Raw genomic sequence first — 19040 nt, 5'->3', positions numbered from 1 at the left:
TTTAGGGGTCAAGCTCTAACATTGAGGGGCTAGGCCCGTGCCGGAGTGGTTGGCGCTCCGCCGGCTGGCAAGGAAGGCCTTTGGTGACACGCCAGCTGGGGCCGAAGGGACTTCACCAGCCGGCGGAAGTCCGCGCATGCACCCGAGCGTCAGCGGCTGCTGACGTCATCCCCGTGCATGTGCAGGGGAGGGAATCACTTCCGCCTCCGCCATGGTGAAGACTATGGTGAAGGCGGAAGGAAGAGAGTGCCTCCACGGCATAGGCCCGCCGCTGATCGGTGGGCCCCGATCGCGGGCCAGGCCACCATGGGGGCACCCCCCGGGGCCAGATCGCGCCCCCCAGGACCCCGGAGCCTGCCCACACCGGTAAGGTAGGTGGTTTGATCCACGCCGACGGGAGAGGCTTGACAGCGGCAGGGCTTTGGCCCATCGCGGGCTGGAGAATCGCCTGGGGGGGGGGGGGGGGGGGGCGCCGACCGGCGCGGCGCGATCCCCACCCCTGCCGAATCTCTGGTGGCGGAGACTTTGGGACACGGCGGGAGCGGGATTGACGCCAGCCCCCGGCGATTCTCCGCCCCGGCGGGGGTCGGAGAATCCCACCCCAGATCTTGTTACAGCTTGATCCAAACATGCACAAAATAGCTGAATTCCCGAAGTGGAGGGAGAACGACTGGCCCTTGATATCATAACAACATTTGACCATATAGCATCAAGAAGCCTGACAGAAATTTACGTTTCTAGTCAGCTATAATCATGAGAGTAAGGGAATATGATAGAGGTAAAAGGGTTAAATGAGAACTTATTAAGAATAATTAACTATAATCGTATTAAGCAACAATAGCTGGGAATCCACGAAAGGTTAATCCAGATCATATCACTTTAATTTCACATCTGCAAGTTGCTTGAGGCTGCAAGGTCAGTGACAACAGCTAGCTAAAAGGCCCCATTGTGAGGTAAGAACTGGTGCTGCTGTCCAAGAACGAGTAGCCCCGTTTCTATAGTAACAGCCAGTCTAGGGTGATAATGTCTTAACAAAAACTATGTTTCTCTAATTAATGTTAGATGCAGGTGTGGATAATTTAGAAAATTGACAAGAAATGGAATGGGAAATTTGCAGCAATACATTTATCTCTTAAATTGATGGACAGACATTTTGGCCGAATTGAATAAATTATAAATTAGTCAAAGTCAATCAGAAGTAAAAAGAAGGCTAGACCTTAAGATAACAATCTCCTTAAGAATCACTTACCGGGATGGAAAAACTCATCCCGGGATCACCCCATCTATATTTCTGAAACCTATTTCTTTTGCTGCTTGCTTTTGCTAATCGCCATCTTTCTTTTGTTTAAATTACTTAGTTATTTTATTCTGTGTATTATGATTTGAAGAATTACTACGATCTGTAATTGAATGAAAACCCAACTACTTTATTCGTTACAGACAATCAATCTGACTAGTTTGCTGCGGGGCTAGTTGGAAACCTTCTAAATTTTGTATTGAAAATAAGTTTACCAGTGGCACAGCTGACAAATAAAGTACAAGTGGACTTTGTCAAAAAGCACAGACTTGACCTCTGTTATTTGGGAACTGAGGAGGGATAACGGATATCCACGGTTCCAAATAGACACAGAGATCCATCAAAGCCCTATCAAAACTGAAGTCAAGGGGTAGCAAAAGAAATAGTCTCCACTGGTTGGAGTCATACCTAGCACAAAGGTCGACAGATGATTTTTATTGTTGGCGGCCCAACATCTCAGCCTTTGGACATCGCAGCAGGATTTATTCAGGGCAATATCCGAGGTCCAACCATCATTATTTGCTTCATAAAGGCCTTTGTTCTGTCAAAAGTGTGGATGGTTGTTGATGATATTATTTTCAGCCCCAATCCTAGCTCTATACGCAGCATGTCCTGCCAACACTCAGGTTGAGCTGACAAGTGGCCATAACATTCGTGTCACGCAAGTACCAGCAATGACCACTTGCGACAATGATGTGGAGATGCCGGCATTGGACTGGGGTGGGCACAGTAAAAAGTCTTACAACACCAGGTTAAAGTCCAACAGGTTTGTTTCAAATCAATAGCTTTCTAAGCGCAGCTCCTTCATCAGGTGTGCTGCGCTCCAAAAGCTAGTGATTCGAAACAAACTTGTTGGACTTTAACCTGATGTTGTAAGACTTCTTACATTTGCAACTAGGGAAAATTTAACCACCTTCCCTTTGTCATTCAACAGTATTATTATTGTCAAATCCCCAACCAGCAACATTGTGATTTGAAGTCCACATTCCCATCAACTCCCAATAGCAACTGATTTGACAAGAATCTATCTAGCTCTAGCTCCGCCTTAAAAATATTCAATGGCTCTGCCTCTACTTCTTTCTGAGGCAGAGTTCCTAAGTCGCACAATCCTCAGAGAAAAACTCATCTCTGTCCTAAAAGGGAAACCCTTAATTTCAAAGCAATGCCCCCTAGTTCTCGACTCACTGTTGAGTACCCATCTATAGCCTCCTTAACGATTGATTCTATCACCTTCCCCATGACAGACATCAAGCTAATTGCTCCATCGTTTCCTCTTTTCTGTCTCACTCCCTTCTTGAATAGAAGGGTTATATTTAATTCCAGTCTGATGGAACCCTTCCAGAATCGTTTCAATTTTGGAAAATTAACATATTTATTACTTCATTAGCCACTTTTTTTAAGACACTGGGATGAAGTCCATCAGGACTCAGAGACTTGCTAGCCCACAGCTCCATCAGTTTGCTTAGTACCGCTTCCCTCATGATTGCAATTTCTTAAGTTCCCCTCTCCCTTCCACTCTTCGCTTACAGCTATTATTGGAATGCTATTGATATCCTCTATAGTGAAGACGGAGGCAAACTATTTGTTTATTTCATCCACCATTTCCTTATTATCAACAATTACCTCCCCATTGTCATACTCTAGAGGACCACCACTCACTTTATTTACCCTTTTCCTTTTTAAATACCTGTTGAAATCTTTGCATTCTATTTTTATACTTCTAGCTAGCTTTTGCACAATCTCTAATTTATTTCTCTTGATTAACCTTTTAGTAATTCTCTGTTGTTTTTTATGTTCTGACCAGTAATTTGACCTGCCACTCACTTTTGCGTAGTTGAATGTTTTTTCATCAATTTTGATGCTTTCATTAACTTTTTTTAGTTAACCACGAATGGTGGGTCCGCCCCATTGGAATATTTCTTGATAGTAGGAATATGCTTATTCTGCGTATTCCAAATATCCCCTTAAATATCTGCCACTGCTTCTCCATTAACCTATCCTCTCACCTAATATCTCAGTTCACCTCAGCAACCTCAACTTCCATTTCCACACAGTTGCCATTGCGGGCAGCACGGTAGCACAGTGGGTAGCACTGTTGCTTCACAGCTCCAGGGTCCCAGGTTTGATTCCCAGGTCACTATCTGTGTCTAGTCTGCACGTTCGCCCTGGACGGGATTCTCTGATCCTGAGGCTAAGTGTTGACACCGTCCCGAAACGCCGTCACGTTTCTCAACGGCGTCAACATGGCTTCAGGATCAGCAATTCTGACCCCTGCAGGGGCCCACGCCACTCCAGCTGCTGATCCCGGCGTCAACTGGGCGCCGTGGGGTCCACGCTTGCGCAGTGGCACCGGCGCCAATGCGTGCATACGCAGTGGTACTTCTCTGCGCCGGCCCTGACACAACATGGCGTAGGGCTAAAGGGGCCGGCGCGGAAGAAAGGAGGCCTCCAGCCCGCGAGGCCGGCCTGCTGATCAGTGGGCCACAATGGAGGCACCCCCCCACCCCGGGTCGATGCGCCCCACCCCCCACAGGCCGCCCCCAGACCCTTCCACGCCGAGGTCCCGCAGGCTGAGAGCAGATTAGAACGGCGCTGGCGGGACTCAGGTTTTTTGTAATGGCCGCCTGGCGGCCGGGGGGAATGGGGCCCGTAGAGCAGCCCCCATCCGGCCCCCCGCCAACTCTCCACTCTGCTGAGAATCGTGTCCTGGCGTTGGGGCTCGATTTGCGCCGGTCGCGGGTATTCTCCGGCCAGCCCCAGCCTGACAGAATCCCGCCCCCTGTGTCTGCGTGGTTTTCCTTTGGGTGCTCCGGTTTGCTCCCACAAGTCCCAAAAGACATGCTGTTAGGTAATTTGGACATTCTGAATTCCCCCTCTGTGTACCCGAACAGACGCCGGAATGGGCGACTAGGTGCTTTTCACAATAACTTCACTGCAGTGCTAATGTAAGTCTACTTGTGACGAACAGATTATTATTATTATAAAGTTCAAAGTACTAGTCTTAGACCCATTCTTCTCCTTTTCAAACTGAATATAAAATTTAACCATATTTTGATCGATGCTACCTACAGATGTCTTTACTTTAGGTCATTAGTTAATCATGTCGCATTACTTTTTCCTAATTTGATTTTACAAATCCGTGCTTAATCTGAAGTGGTTGGATTTACCTAATTGTGTACTGTTTAACATCCGAATTTAACATGATGAGGTCTTCCTTTAATCACCTTTCTTCTGGACTAAGAATTACCTTTTCTCCATTTACGACTGCCTTGCAAACTAGCCACTTTAAATTTGTGCTATGCCTGTTCCTCCCCTCTATACTGCACTATCTAAAGCACAGTGATTAGACCTGAACACAGAACTGCAAGTTTACACTGTATGAAACGTTTTGAGTTCATTTAAACTAATTTTAACTGCCATTACCCAAGGTTCTTTTAAAATAGAAAATATGAAATTAACAAGGTGCCATTAAAATCAGGAAGAATAAATTGTAAAATGGGAAACATGGGTACGATAGCACAATAGTTATGTTATTGGGCTAAACGGGACTAATAATTCGGATGTCTGGACGAACAGTCAGAAGATGAGATAAAATCCCACCTGAGGGTCTCCCACATCACCCTCACCTTGGCCACCAAGGAGGCCAACTCCTCTCGTGCTCCCTCGCTACTTCCTCCACTTTCTGGATCATCCGGTCCTGGGACTCCAGCCTCTGCTCCATTCTCTCGATCCCTGGCATAATCAGGTACACCACCTTGGCTAGGTCTTCCAGGGCATCCTTCCTCTGCTGACAGAACTTTCCATTTAGGAACTCTATTAGCTGCTCCGTTGACCACTGGGCGAACAGGGCAGCTCCCTTGCCCTCCGCCAATCTATCCTGTGACGCATCACAAAGACTCTCCTGATCCAGCAGCTCTATTCTTCTTGCCCCACTCCTAGTTCGTGGGTCCATTCACACCAGAGGAGTAAAACCTTCCCCAGGCATTTCTGCATCTCTTGCCTTCAAATATTTCACCTTTGGGCGGGAAAAAGACCAATAAAATACCGCTTTGAGCAAGAGCCACCAAACATGCGACTGCTCACTCCATGCCCGCCACCGGTAGTGTACACGTCACCATTTAACAACTTCCTCATCTACCTTGAAATGTTGTGATACATTTCTGTTAACCTTCACTGAAACACCAACAAGCTGTTTTTCTTAACTGAGAGTCTACACCTTTGGTTCCAGTGGTCTATTCGTTCATGGAAGAAACCATAGGATGTCCAGAGGTATACTTTCCTGAAGTGACTGCAGGATAGCCCTGAGTGAAAGAAAATAACTCCTCATCGACTGAAGAGGAAATCTCAGACTTTCTGATCAGTGTGGCTTATGATATTGAGATATGACACTAGAGGGACGCAAGCCTTTAACCAATAGGCTTTCCTGTTGAGGGGTTTACCATTTATTAACCTATAAAGGTACGCAGAAAATCATAATACTTTCACACCCCAATCTAATTTAGTGTTAATTTCACTTCCTTCCTCTTCATCTTCGATTGGTATAGTCAGGATAACCTGTTGACCACAGCAATTCAGACATTAGATATCGGTCTGTTCGAAACACTTGTACAATATGTGGTAGGAAACACTTACTGCTGCCCAGGGATTGACTGTACATCGGGTGCAGGTCCAGCCATTTTTGACTAAATCTGGTCGAATACCGTAACAACCTGTCAAGAGCAAAAGCTGATTAGAAATGATGCTTTGACAAACATGTTTACTCAATCCCAAATCAGTGCCTTAATCAAAGCAACTTTGAGTGTTACTAATTAATCCTCATCTCCCTCAGCACACTATTCTTAAGATTAGTCTTCATTGCACAGCAAGACACAAAAGATTCTCTGTACAACTCAAGAGTGTCAAACTTGCAGAGAAGTCATGAAAAGCAGTTGAACACTGAACGATGAGCTTCCTTACGATCTTTTATCAGTTAAAAATCTATAAGAATATAGTTTGCATACCAGTATTTTAGCTCATCCCAAGGCAAAAGCATGAAGCCAAATATCCAATCTAGAAACTCTTAAAGCACTATTGAGTACATGAAAGGTAAACCGAAAACTTTGAGAGTATAGTATGGAAACACTTCTAATCTGTTAGGTTGTGGAAAATGGATAGGACAAAACTAACCGTAATACAGCTGACACTTTTACAATCTATTTCCTAGACAACAATCTGTTTCAGGCCAATATTTCCCTCTCTGGAGCGAATTGTCCTGTGCCAATTCAGAATTTTTAAATTGCCTTTGAGAAGGCGGTGAACTGCTGCAGTCCATGTGGTGTCAGCATTTATTGCCGATCTCCAATTATCTTGAGGTGCTAGTAAGCTGCCTTCTTAATACAACTGAGTGACTGATTATTATTATTAATAATAATAATAATAATATTTATTGTCATAAGTAGGCTTACATTAACACTACACTTAAGTTACTGTGGAAAGCCATTTCAGAAGGAAATTAAGTGTTTGATTTGAGTCTGGAGTCAAATATAGGTCAGACCAGGTAAGGCTGGCAGATTTCCTTCTGCAAAGGTCACCAATGAACCAGATGGGTTTCAGTAACAATCAGGTATTCTTTACGGTCACCATTATTGATAAAAGTTTTTTAAATTCCGATTGGTTTAATTAACACGGACATTTATGGTGACAATGGTCATTTATCTCATTTACAGTTTGTGGGACCTTTCTATTTTTGCCAAGATATTAGCAGCAACCAATTTTCCCTCTAAGCTGTGTGAGTACACAGCAGCAAAAAGATCAGGTAGGTGTCACCCAAGGAACAAACAGATTGTGACAAGCAATGTTCCGTTTAAGATGCTTGGCTGCACGTTAATCTTAAAGGGATTGTGCACTGAAAAATGCAGGCCGTGTTCAGCTAACAGAAATTAGCATGAACATTGGTACCAACTATACTTTCAAAGTAAGTCATTAGCTACATGAAGCATTTTAGGATTGCTCTAGAATGCAAAAGGCAACATATAAATTCAAGTTTATTTTTTCTTTTCTTTGTTCCCCATAATTAAGTCAATAAATGTGAGAGATTTTCAAAACTGTAGATAACAGAAAATATGCTCCCACGTTCAGATGGTGTATCCCATTTGAAATGTTAACCTGATTTCTTACTCTCAGATGCCAAATGATCTGCTGTAAATTTCCAGCACTTTCTGTTTCAATTCAGGTTTTCAGCCTTCACAATTGTTCAATTTACTTCACGTGCTTCATGGGATTGATTTCAGTATCAGAAATTTTGGTTAAAAGGTACACAAATCAAATTTATGTACCACCTTTGTATTCAAGCAAATTAAAGTTACTGCAATAACCAAAGGGTTAGTGTACATTCAAAGATTAACTGGAACTGAAGTGGCTGTAATTACTCTAAACAAAAAAAAACACAAAAGCTGCTGGAAAAGACAGAATAATGTGAATAACACAAATTCATCCCAAGACTGGACGTACCCCCCAGTGGTTTAGTTGTGAAGCAACTTGGTTACTAGGAACAAGCTTTTCTGTAAATATGGAACATTCAAGCCTCTAATGGAACATGGGGCGGCATGTGGCTTCACAGCACCAGGGTCTCAGGTTGATCACTGTCTGTGCGGAGTCTGCCCGTGTCTGCATGGGCTTCTTCCGAGTGCTCCAGTTTACTCCCACAAGTCCCGAAAGACGTGCTGTTAGGTGATTTGGACATTCTGAATTCTCCCTCTGTGTACCCGACCAGGCGCCGGAATGTGGCGACTAGGGGCTTTTCACAGTAACTTCATTGCAATGTAAGCCTACTTGTGACAATAATAAAGATTATTATTATGGCCTGAATTGGTTTTGGGAGGCCACACTGGAGTACAGTGGCCAGCTGTGAGACAGAGAATTGTGCTAAACCAGTGACTGTACTAAACAAAAAGTAGAATATTGTAGACAACACTAGAAAGAATGCTCAAGTAATGGTCATTTTATTAATTTCACTTGTATTCCACGACATCTGACAGCAGAAAAATTCAACCTAGTTATGGTTCACAGGCAGTGCAATATAGAGTTTCTGGACTGAATGCTGATGGAATGAATAAAGGTCAGTGCCACACTGAAATGGCATGGGCTGAGAATTGATTGAATGAATCCAGCACCAAAGTTGCAAAACTGGTTCCCCTCATTAGGTTTCTGAACTTGAGATATCCCTTGAGGAATGTTTGCTAGTGGTTACGTTATTCACTGAAAAATTAAGCAGCAAGCGAGACAACAACATTTACAATCCACATCAATAATGGCCTTGATCGCTCGCTGAAGAGGTTGGTTCAAAATGTATGGCACGAGTGTGCTTTATTTTCAAACATATTAAATATATGGCCACATTTTCCATTGACTTGTCTTGGAAATCAAGAGGTGGCACATCATTGAGGGAACAGCGCAGAGCAAGAGAATATAAATTGGGGCTGAAGCTCGAGGCCTATATAATTAGCTTGGAGTAAGAGAGGTACACCAGTCAGCAGCTTGGAACCGTCCCACACGGAGTTTGAAAGGAGAGTGCAAGAAACAAACAGTGACATTGCAGCAAAGAAGCAATGTGAATGTTTGCAATATCTGGTGAGCATCTAATAAACGATTAACAGTTATTCTATTACTCAGGATAAAAATAGTATAGGAATCGTAATTTTACAATTTGATGGTAAGCTGAACTAATAACCAGTTTTGGACACAGGAATTAAGGTAGATCTATAAATTAAAAGAATTAAAACTTTAAAATTAAAATAAAAATTAAAAACTGCTAAAGTTGCATTCCTCTCTAGTTAAAAAACATATAACTTTTAGATGTCAGTGCTACAAGCATTTAATAAGAACAGTAGCATTCATAGGAATTACTCTAAGTTAATTAATAAAGTAATTAAATTAATTAAATAACATAAGTAACAATGGCAGGACAAGGGCGGCACGGTGGCACAGTGGTCAGCACTGCTGCCTCACAGCTCCAGGCTCCCGGGTTCAATTCCGGCCTCGGTTGACTGTGTGGAGTTTGCACTTTCTCCCAGTGTCTGCGTGGGTTTCCTCCGAGTGTTCCGGTTTCCTCCCACAGTCCAAAAATGTGCAGGTTACGCGGATTGGTCATGCTAAATTGCCCCTTAGTGTCCAAAGGTTAGGTAGGTTTACGGGGATAGGGTGGAGGCATGGTCTTAAGTAGGGTGCTCTTTCCAAGGGCCAGTGCAGACTTGAAGGGGCCGAATAGCCTCCTTTTGCACTGTAGATTCTACAATCTAAGTGTTATGGGTGGTAGGTGCTTTTGGATGCTAAGGTGATCCAGAACAAAAACAGCTGCAGAAAGTGCAAGCAGCTGGAGGAATTCCGGATCAGGATTACTGATCTGGAAGCCGAACTGTAGACACTGTGCAACATAATTCAATTACTTGGGGACTTGGAGAAGATGTGCTAGGGAAGTTTTTTTTACAAAGAGGGTAGTGGATTCCTGGAACTGTTGAAGAAGGTGGTGGAATCAAGTACGATAATGACGTTTACGGGGCGTCTTGACAAATACATGAATAGGATAGGAATAGAGGGATAAAGACCCTGGAAGTGTAGAAAGTTTTAGGTTAGAGATGCAGCATGGTCAGCGCAGGCTTGGAGGGCCAAAGGCCTGTTCCTGTGCTGTACTTTTCTTTGTTCTTTTTATAAGGGAGGTGGAGACATTTTCTCCAGAAGGTCACATCTCTTAGAATAGGATCATCTGTTTTGGTCAGCAGCGATGGTCAGGAGGAAGCAACAGTGACTGAAGCAGGTAAAGGGACCAAGCAGAAAATAGGGGAGGAGTCTCAGACTTTGCAATTGTCAAACAGGTTTGCGGCACTCGCAACCTGTGTGAAATAAAATGAAGTTGCAAGGTGGATGAGCCGGCTGGCCAAGGCACGATGGCACAGGAAGTCATTTAAGTGCAGAGAGTAAACAGGAATAAAGTCATAGTAGAGGACAGTATAGTGAGGTGAATTGACACTGTTCTCTGCAGTAAGAACGAGAGTCCAAACAGCTGTGTTGCTTTCCTGGTGCAAGGGTTCAGGACATTTGCTGAGGATTCAGTTGTCGTGGTACATGTAGGTACCAATGACATGGACAGGCCACGAGAAGAAGGTTCTGCATTGTCAGTATGAAGAGCTAGACACCAAATTAAGAAGGAGAATCTCAAAGATAATAATCTCCTTACACCAGGTACCATTCACCTATCACCCCTATGACCCTTCACATGCAGTGGCTCCTAGTCAAATAATACCTTGGTTTTTAAAGTATCATTCCTTGTTTTCAAATCTTTTTGTGGTCTGGCCCCTTTCTATCTCTGCAATCTCCTTGAGCCTCAATCTCTCAAGACTTCTGTACTTATCGAATTCTAGCCTCTTGGCATTCTCAATTTTAATTGCTCTATTATTGGCTGGCTGTGCTTTGTGCTGCCTAGCCTTGGCTCTAAAACTCCCTCCCTAAACCTCTGACTCTCGTTTTCCTTTAAAATCTACCTTCTTAACCAAACTTTTGGCTGTATGCCCTAACATCACCTTAGGTGGTTCAGTGTTTAGCTTTGATTCATAATACACCTGCGAACTCCAAATGAATTTCAGTTGTGGTTTAAGATGATTTAAACAGTTGATAACGTAGGTAGATGGAAACTATTTTCCATGGTGAGGAAGTCTGGAGCAAGATAGCATAGCCTTAAAATTAAAGACAGACCATTTAAGGGTAATGTCAGAAAATATATAGAGGAAAGTCGAAATATGTATTCTCTTCTCCAAAAGGCTGTTGAGGTTAGAATTTAAAATGTCAAGGTGGAGATGAATTTTTATTTGGTAAGTGGACTAAGGAAAATGGAACTCGGGCAAATAAATGGAGCTAAGATACAGTCATAACCTAATTGAATGGTACAGGCAGAGGGCTGAATGCTCCAATTCCCATGACCCAATCCCTGGTATTATAGAATCATAGATTCACATCAGTGCAGGAGGCCATTCAGCCCATCGAGTCTGCACTGACCATCCCAAAGAACACCCTACCTAGGCCCACAACCCACCCCATCCCCGCAACCGAATAACCCCACCTAACCTTTTGAACACTAAGGGGTAAGTTATGCTGGTGAATATCCTCTGAACCCCTATCGAGTGATTAACACATCTACAGGTGGTGAAGACGTTCATGACAAATGGAGTTTGCTTCAATGACCTTTTACGCTCTGCTTTTCACAGGTCTTTAATGTATTAAATTTTTCAACTCAGTATATTAATATTCATACAGAATATTTGCTTCAACAACATCTTGTTAGTACCATGCCCTTTGTGGCACAGATCAACACAAATTGCAGCATTTTCAAGACAGGAATGACGGCCTACGCATTTTGAAGAAGTATTTTTAAAAAACTGTGAGCTACTTACTGGCATGGACCTGAAGACAGCATTTTGCACAGGATATGAGCAAGCTGGTCCCATCATCACCGATGTACGAGTTTGTGGGTAAAGGCTCTGTGTTTTCTCCACCTGATGTGAAACACATTTCTGGGATGATTGGCTTTGTCTTTTGCCCAACCTTGGCAGCCATTATCCAAGAATTTCCTTCTGCTGTGAAAATGTCCTGAACAGCATCTCTTTCAGGCTTTAAAGAGAAGGGAAAAAAATGTTTAAAGAAAAGCATTCAATTTCCAATATAATCATTTTGCAATTATAATCCTCAGCAGTTGACCTGCAACTTACATTTAAGATTTTTCTACGTGAAGGGGAAACATTCAGCGAGTGATCTCAAAGGCCAATAGAGCAGGATAAACTGCCCACCTCCTGTGCTGTTGCTCTCAAAGGTGTCCGTCAAACTGACAAGCAGGAATAGGTAAGTGACAGTTGCCAGGGATATAATAAAATGCATGGAACACAATTTATCTACAAACTGTATCTGACCCTCGGGCTACAAAAATGAATATTTCACCAAAAATCTTGCAGGCAACATACTGACAGTCAATTATCATATATTTTCCTCTTCCCTCCATCCAGTTCAATTTTCATCATCATGATTCTTCGTAGGAGCTATTTATTTGTATTTACTCTTTTTTTCAAAAAACAGCACTGAAAAGATTACTTAATATTACAGTGATTACATTAGTGAGGGGAGACTTTGGCCTTAGTGAGGCAGAGACCACGTGAGTATGTTTGGAAATTTGGTCGAAGTAGGAATTTGGTGCACATGGGGAAAGTGATACTTTAGGTAAGGTTTACTGCAAGAAGTATGACTTTAAAGAATAGAGTACTGGGAGTTCAGTGCAAGGTCATAAAGAGAAAGAGATGCTCTTTTGCTTTATGTTTTCTAACTTTCTCAGCCTTCGAGAAGTGGTGTTACTCTGCTACAGAAGAAGAATCTAGTTTTTTGGTATCTGGTACGGTTCAGTCTATTTCTAAAGTTAGAAATAGTCCAACAACTGGTAGCAAGATAAATAAAATATGTAAAAGTATAAGCAAAATATATAATTCAATAAAATAATGAAATAGCTAATTAAAGGACAGCAGGACAGGGAATGTGTTAGTGCTGCAGCATGTGGGGGCTCCTAGATGCAAGTCTGATGCAGGGCAAACACGTTTGCAGTAAGAGCTCATGAGCTGGAGTATTGCCGACACTGCGATGCATCAGGGATGGAGAAAGTTACCTGGATCCTTTGTGCCAAGAGGCAGTCACACCTCTTAGGACAGGTCTTCTGTTTTGGTCAGTGGTCTGGGACAGGAGTATGAGACGGCAAGTGAGGCAGTTAAGGGAATTCAGAGGGCTGGAGCACACGAGCCTCAGCCTTCAACAGGTTTGAGGTTTTTTTCAGCTTGTTTGAATGAAAGTGGGGGACTGCAGGGTGGATGAGCTAACTGGCAATGGTACCATCGGACAGGTTGAAGTGGGGGAGCAAAAAGGAATGTGGTGGCAGTAGGCAGTAGTCCTATCAGAGGGATTGCCACCATTCTCTGCACAAAAGAGCGCGAGTCCAGATAGCGTGTTGCCTGTCCGGTACCAGGGTTTAGCACATCTGCTCAGGTTTGTGGAGGAATTTCCAGTGGGACAGGGAGGACACAACTGTCGTGATCCATGTGGGTACCAATGCAGGACAAAGAAGAATTTCTGCACAGTCAGCGTGAAAACCTAATCACCAAATTAAAAAGCAGAATCTCAAAGGTCATAATCTCTCGGACCTGAACCATATGCAAATTGCATAGGGAAAATCGGATTAGAGAGATAAATGCTTGGCTCAAAGACTGGTGAGAGAGAAGTGTACTTTGTTTTGTGGCACACTGACACCAGTACTGGGAAAAGTGGAATCTGTACCATTCGAATGGTCTCCACCTGAGCCGTGTTGGGGCTGGTGTTCGTGCAAGCTGCATAACTAGGAAAATAGAGAGAGTTTTAAACAAAACAGTGAGGGCAAGGGATCAAATTTGGGAAATGTGGTAAATCAAAGAACAAACAAACCAAAAGAAAAGTGTTATTACAGGAAATGAAAAACAGACCAAGACAGGTAAGGATAGAGATTTTAAATCAACCGATGAGACCAGAAGTTATAAAACAAAATAAAAGAATAAAACTAAAAGTTCTGTCTCCGAATGCACGTGGCATTCAAAACAAAACAATAGAAGAACTGGAAGTGTACATAGCAATAAAGAAGTACAAATTGATAGCCATTGTGGAGATATGGCTGTAGGAGGACATGGATTAGGACCTGAATATTGAAGGGTACAGGATATTGAGGAAGGACAGGAATTGAGGAAAAGGTGAAGGGTTTTCATGTGAGTTCATGATGGTTTTAGCACAATACAGAGGGATGACCTAAGTTAAGGAAACAAGGATGTGGAAGTAGTCTGGGTAGAGATGAGAAATGGTAATGGTAAGAAGTCACTTGTGGGAGTCGTGCACAGGTCCCAAACAGAAACCACATGATAGAGTGGCGCATAAAAGAGGAAACAATTGGGGTTTGTCAGAAAGGTACGGCAATAATCATTGGAGATTTAATTAACATTTAGACTGGAAAAGTCAGATGGGCAAAGGTACCAAGATGAGGAGTTCATTGAATGTTTTGAATGAGGTCGTTGAATCTGGTGACAGGCGTAACGCTCAAAATGTCTCGCAAGATTCAACGTAATCTTGCGAGATGTCACAATCTTAATCTTGCCCTTGCTGGGCAAGATCCAGAATAGCATATTTATGTGAGCCATTAGGCTCATTTAATTTTTTAAAATAAGTTTAGAGTACCCAATTCTTTTTTTTCCAATTAAGGGGCAAGTTAGCGTGGCCAATTCACCTACACTGCACTTCTTTTTGGGTTGTGGGGGCCCCTGACCACGCCTGGAAGATCTTACCATGGCGCCATTTAGCACTGGTTCACACAAACATGATCTCAGAGTAAAGGAGCCATTAAATAGCAGCAACTATGATAGGATTGAATTGTACATTCAGTTTGAGGGCCAGAGGCGTGGGTCTGAGACAATGGGTGAAATTTACCGGCCACATCGCACCAGACCTGGTGATGAGACGAGGCGGTTGAATCTTGTGAGAGGTGTGACATTCGAAATGTCTCGCGAGATTCAACGGACCTTGGGGGTGTCTCCCAGGCCATGAGACCCCTGGGTGATTGGGTTCTGGGTAGGGTTGTTCCGGTTACTCCGGTTGGCACCCAAGCATCTTGGCACTGCTAGACTGGTACCTTGGCAATGCAACCTGGGCACCCTGCAGTGCCAGGTGGCACCGGCAGACTGGCAGAGGCACTGCCAGGGTTCTAACTTGTCCATGCCAGGGGTCTGGCCTGTGGTGCCTTGCCCTAAGAGGTGTGGTGAGGGGGTGTTTGAGGACACCGTAAGAGGTAAGGGCAAAGTGCTGTTGCATAGCGGGGTCTTTTTCGCCGCTGCAGGCACCGAAAAAACACCCTGCTCAACGCGCCCGAAACAGGACTCAGTTTCTGTCCTGTTGAATCGCGCCCAATGTTTTTAAACTTAAATAATGGCAATTATAAGATCATGAAAGCTGAGCTTGTTAAAGTGAATTAGCTAATTAGGTTAAGGGATAGGTCAATAGAGATGCAGTGGCAAACATTTAAGGGGATATTTCAGAATACACAGAAAAGATACATTCCAATGAGTAAGAAAAAGTCCATCCATAATTTACTAGAAAGGCAAAAGACAGTATCAAAGTCCATCCATAGTTTACTAGAAAAGTTAAGATAGTATCAAACTTAAAGTATAACCATATAATTGTGCAATGGGAGGTCACAAGGTTGGCCAGAATATAAGGAACAGCAAAGGATGACTAAAAGATTAATAAGGAGTGAAAACTTAGAGTACGAGGGAAAGCTAGCTAGAAGTATAAAAACAGAAAAGCGTTTTTATAAATTTTTTTTACAAGAGTTTACAAAGTGAGGTTTGGTCCTCTGCAAAGTAACTCTGGCGAATTGATACTGGAAAACAAGGAGATGGCAGATTAACTGAACAGGTATTTTGTATCAGTGTTCACTATAGAGGGTACAAGTAACATTCCAGAAAGAATGCAAATCAGGAAATTGAAGGAGGAAGAAACTCAGGGAAATTACAGTCACCAGAAAAGTGAAACTGAGTAAATTGATGGTGCTGCGGGATGACAAGAGCCTAGGTCCGATGGAATTCATACTCGGGTCATAAAAATGTCTGATGAGAGAGTTGATGCATTGGTTTTAATTTTCCAAAACTCCCTAGATTTGGGGATGTCCCATTAGATTGGAAGATAGCAAATGTAGCTCTTATTCAAAAAGGGAGGGAGACAGAAAGCAGTGAACTACAGGCCAGTTAGCTTACCATCTGGCAAAGTAAAATGTTAGAAGCGATTATTAAAGAAATTGCAGGGAACTTGGAATAATTCACGGTAATCAGGCAGAGTCAACATGGTTTTGTGAAAGGGAAATCATGTTTAACCACTTTATTGGAGTTCTTTGAGGAAGTAACAGGCTGTCAATAAAAGGGAATCGGTGGATGTACTGTACTTAAGATTTGCAGAAGGCATATGGTAAAGTGCCACATCACAGGTTATTGTGGAAAATACAAATCGTGTTGTAGGGGATAACATACCAATATTGATAGAAGATTGGTTGGCTAACAGGGAGCAGGCATAAATGGGTCTTTTTCATGTTGGCAAGATATAATGAGTGGTGTGCCACAGAAATCAGCGCTGGGACCTCAACTGTTTACAATTTATATAAATGATTTGGATGAAGATATTGAAGGGTTGGGTTGCCAAATTTGATGGCACAAAGACAGATAGGTAGGCATATTGTGAAGAAAATATGAGATACAGATCAGTTAAGTGAGTGGACAAGGATCTGGCAAATGTATAATGCGGGAAAATGTGAAATTGTCCATATTGACAGGAATAATAAAAAAGCATATTATTTAAATGATGCAAGATTTCAGGGCTCTGAGATGCAGAGGGATCTGGGTGTCCTAGTGCATGAATCACAAAATGCTTGCATGCAGGTACAGCAAGTAATTAGGAAAACTAATAGAATGTTATTACTATTGAGAGGGGAATTGAATACAAAAGTAGAGAGGTTATGCTTCAGTTGTACAGGGCATTATTGTGCACAGTATTGGTCACCTTAATTAGGATGTAAATGCATTTGAAGAAGTTCAGGAGATTTACCAGACTAATACCTGGAATGGGTGAGCTGTCGTAGGAGGGACGATTGGACATCAAGGCTTGTAACCGCTAGATTTTAGAAGAGTTAGAGACAATTTGATTGAAACATACAAGATCCTGAGGGGTCTTGACAGGGTCCATGTGGAGAGAATGTTTCCTCTTGTGGGAGAACCTAGAACTAGGGGTCACTGTTTAAAAATAAGGGGTCACTCAAGGTTATGAGTCTTTGGAATTCTCTTTCTGAAAAGGCGATGGAAGCAGAGTCTTTGAATATTTTTGAGGCAGAGATTGATAAATTATTGGTAAGCAAGGGGGTAATGGGTTATTGGGATTAGGCGGAGTGTAGATTGGAGGTTACTGATGAACCATCAATCGAACGCGAGACGAGTTGCTGTACAAAAGTTAGGCTTTAATAAGCTAGAAGTTAGCCCTGCAGTTCGACTACAGTAAATGGACGACCGCCGGGCGTTCTGCTATTTATACCTTGATATGGAGGTGTGGTTAACTCAGCCTCTCGCCCAATCAGAGAGCCGTCACATGACTGGTCTCAACCAATCGGTCGAGAGGCACTTGACCGACCAGGGCCAATGGTAAGCCGGTGTTCTGCACCAATGGCAGACAGCTATGCAAATCATACCACCACAGTTACCATCATATCAGCCATGATCTTATTAAATGGTAGAGCAGGTTCAAGAGACTGAATGGTCTACTCCTGCTCCTTAAGCGTATGTTCATAATCTAGGCTGACATTCCAACGCAGTATTAAAATAGTGGCCACACTGATGACAGGTAAGAAGTTAAATCAAGGTTTCTTCCTCCTGCTTCAATCCCAGTGTGCAGCTGGAAGAGAAGCCAAGAGTTCTCCTCCTGTGCTGACCAATATTTTTCCTTCAACCAATATTTTTAAAAAATCATTTATTCATCTCATGATTATTGTGTGATGTTCCTGGCACAGAAAGACTGACACATTTGTCCATATACTAACAGTCATTACACTCCAAAAGTAATTTGTGGTGTGAGGCTTTGAGATGTTTCAACTATATGATAAAATACCATGAAAATACAAGTGTTTCTTTCTCTGGCAAAAAAGGATGACATAGAAATGAGTTAGGATTCTGGATTGTACGCAACTACATACAAAAACAAAATTCATGCGGAAATAAAATTGCCTGCAGCCAAAAAACAGGAACACATAAATTTCAACCTAGTACTGGGTGTGAGCGCAGGAAAAACTTGAAAATGGAATCTCCATACCCCAATGCTTGCTGCATCAGCCTAATCCAATGTTTGAGCTGGTGTGTGCAGGGACGAAATTGAATCAGACAAAACATTCTGATGAGAAGACAATCACAAAGGTGGGAGAAGCATTGTGTGCTGTTGTTCTGCCTGTGTGGTGTGTGCACTCTTTGAAAGTAATTTTGCAGTGCAGCGAAGGGGCTGTTGCATGCATCAAAGAGGTCAGGCTTAAATGCTGGCACTTCAGTGCATCTGTTCTACTAATACTCTCATCGAGGAAGCCACGCGAGTTGCTCCTGTGTTGCAGGTGGTGAAATCTGGGGTTGAGCACATTCAATGCGGCAGTTCTTCCAGCATTGCTGACATCATTGCCAAGTCAAGGAATTAATATTTTGTAATAGAAGAATTTTTATGAAGGTGAGTAAGCCACATCGAAGTCAATCTGCCTTGACATGAGGACTGGGTTGGCTTTTCACTGCAAAGATATTACACCACTTGTCCACCCACTGTCCAATTTTTTCTGTATCAATTCCAAGTGATTCAGTATTGCTTGTGTAAACTAGAATGAACTGTATTTTTAATATACTTAATGCTATTGCACAAATTACTCTGCAAATATTCCATTTGTCTTGCCACTCTCTTCTCCAATGAGATTTTATCTTGTCAAAATTATACAAACAGATTTAAAGATCATTTTCAATTATGTGAAGGTGTCAAACGCTCAGTCTTTGGGAATGTAGAACAAAATTCAATTCAAAACCAATCTCACTTTAATCAAAAGTTTGTTGTGAATGTTACATGTGCACAATAAATGCCCTTCCATCAATTATAGAAGGACTCA

General features: G+C 42.6%; 1 protein-coding gene across 2 annotated transcripts in view; it reads right to left on the bottom strand.

Moving 5' to 3' along the window:
* Nucleotides 1-19040, bottom strand: part of kdm4b (lysine (K)-specific demethylase 4B) — a 740412-nt gene that overhangs the window by 81492 nt on the left and 639880 nt on the right. For both annotated transcript variants that reach the window (XM_038777903.1, XM_038777902.1), the window contains 2 exons: nt 11719-11935; nt 5930-6006 (listed from right to left, as the gene is read on the bottom strand). In XM_038777903.1, coding sequence (XP_038633831.1) covers nt 5930-6006; nt 11719-11935 — 294 coding nt within the window. The remainder of the gene's footprint in view (nt 1-5929; nt 6007-11718; nt 11936-19040) is intronic.

This window comes from Scyliorhinus canicula, chromosome 18 (assembly GCF_902713615.1).
Source record: "Scyliorhinus canicula chromosome 18, sScyCan1.1, whole genome shotgun sequence".
NCBI lineage: Eukaryota > Metazoa > Chordata > Chondrichthyes > Carcharhiniformes > Scyliorhinidae > Scyliorhinus > Scyliorhinus canicula.
This window is presented reverse-complemented; position numbering and strand designations above follow the sequence as displayed.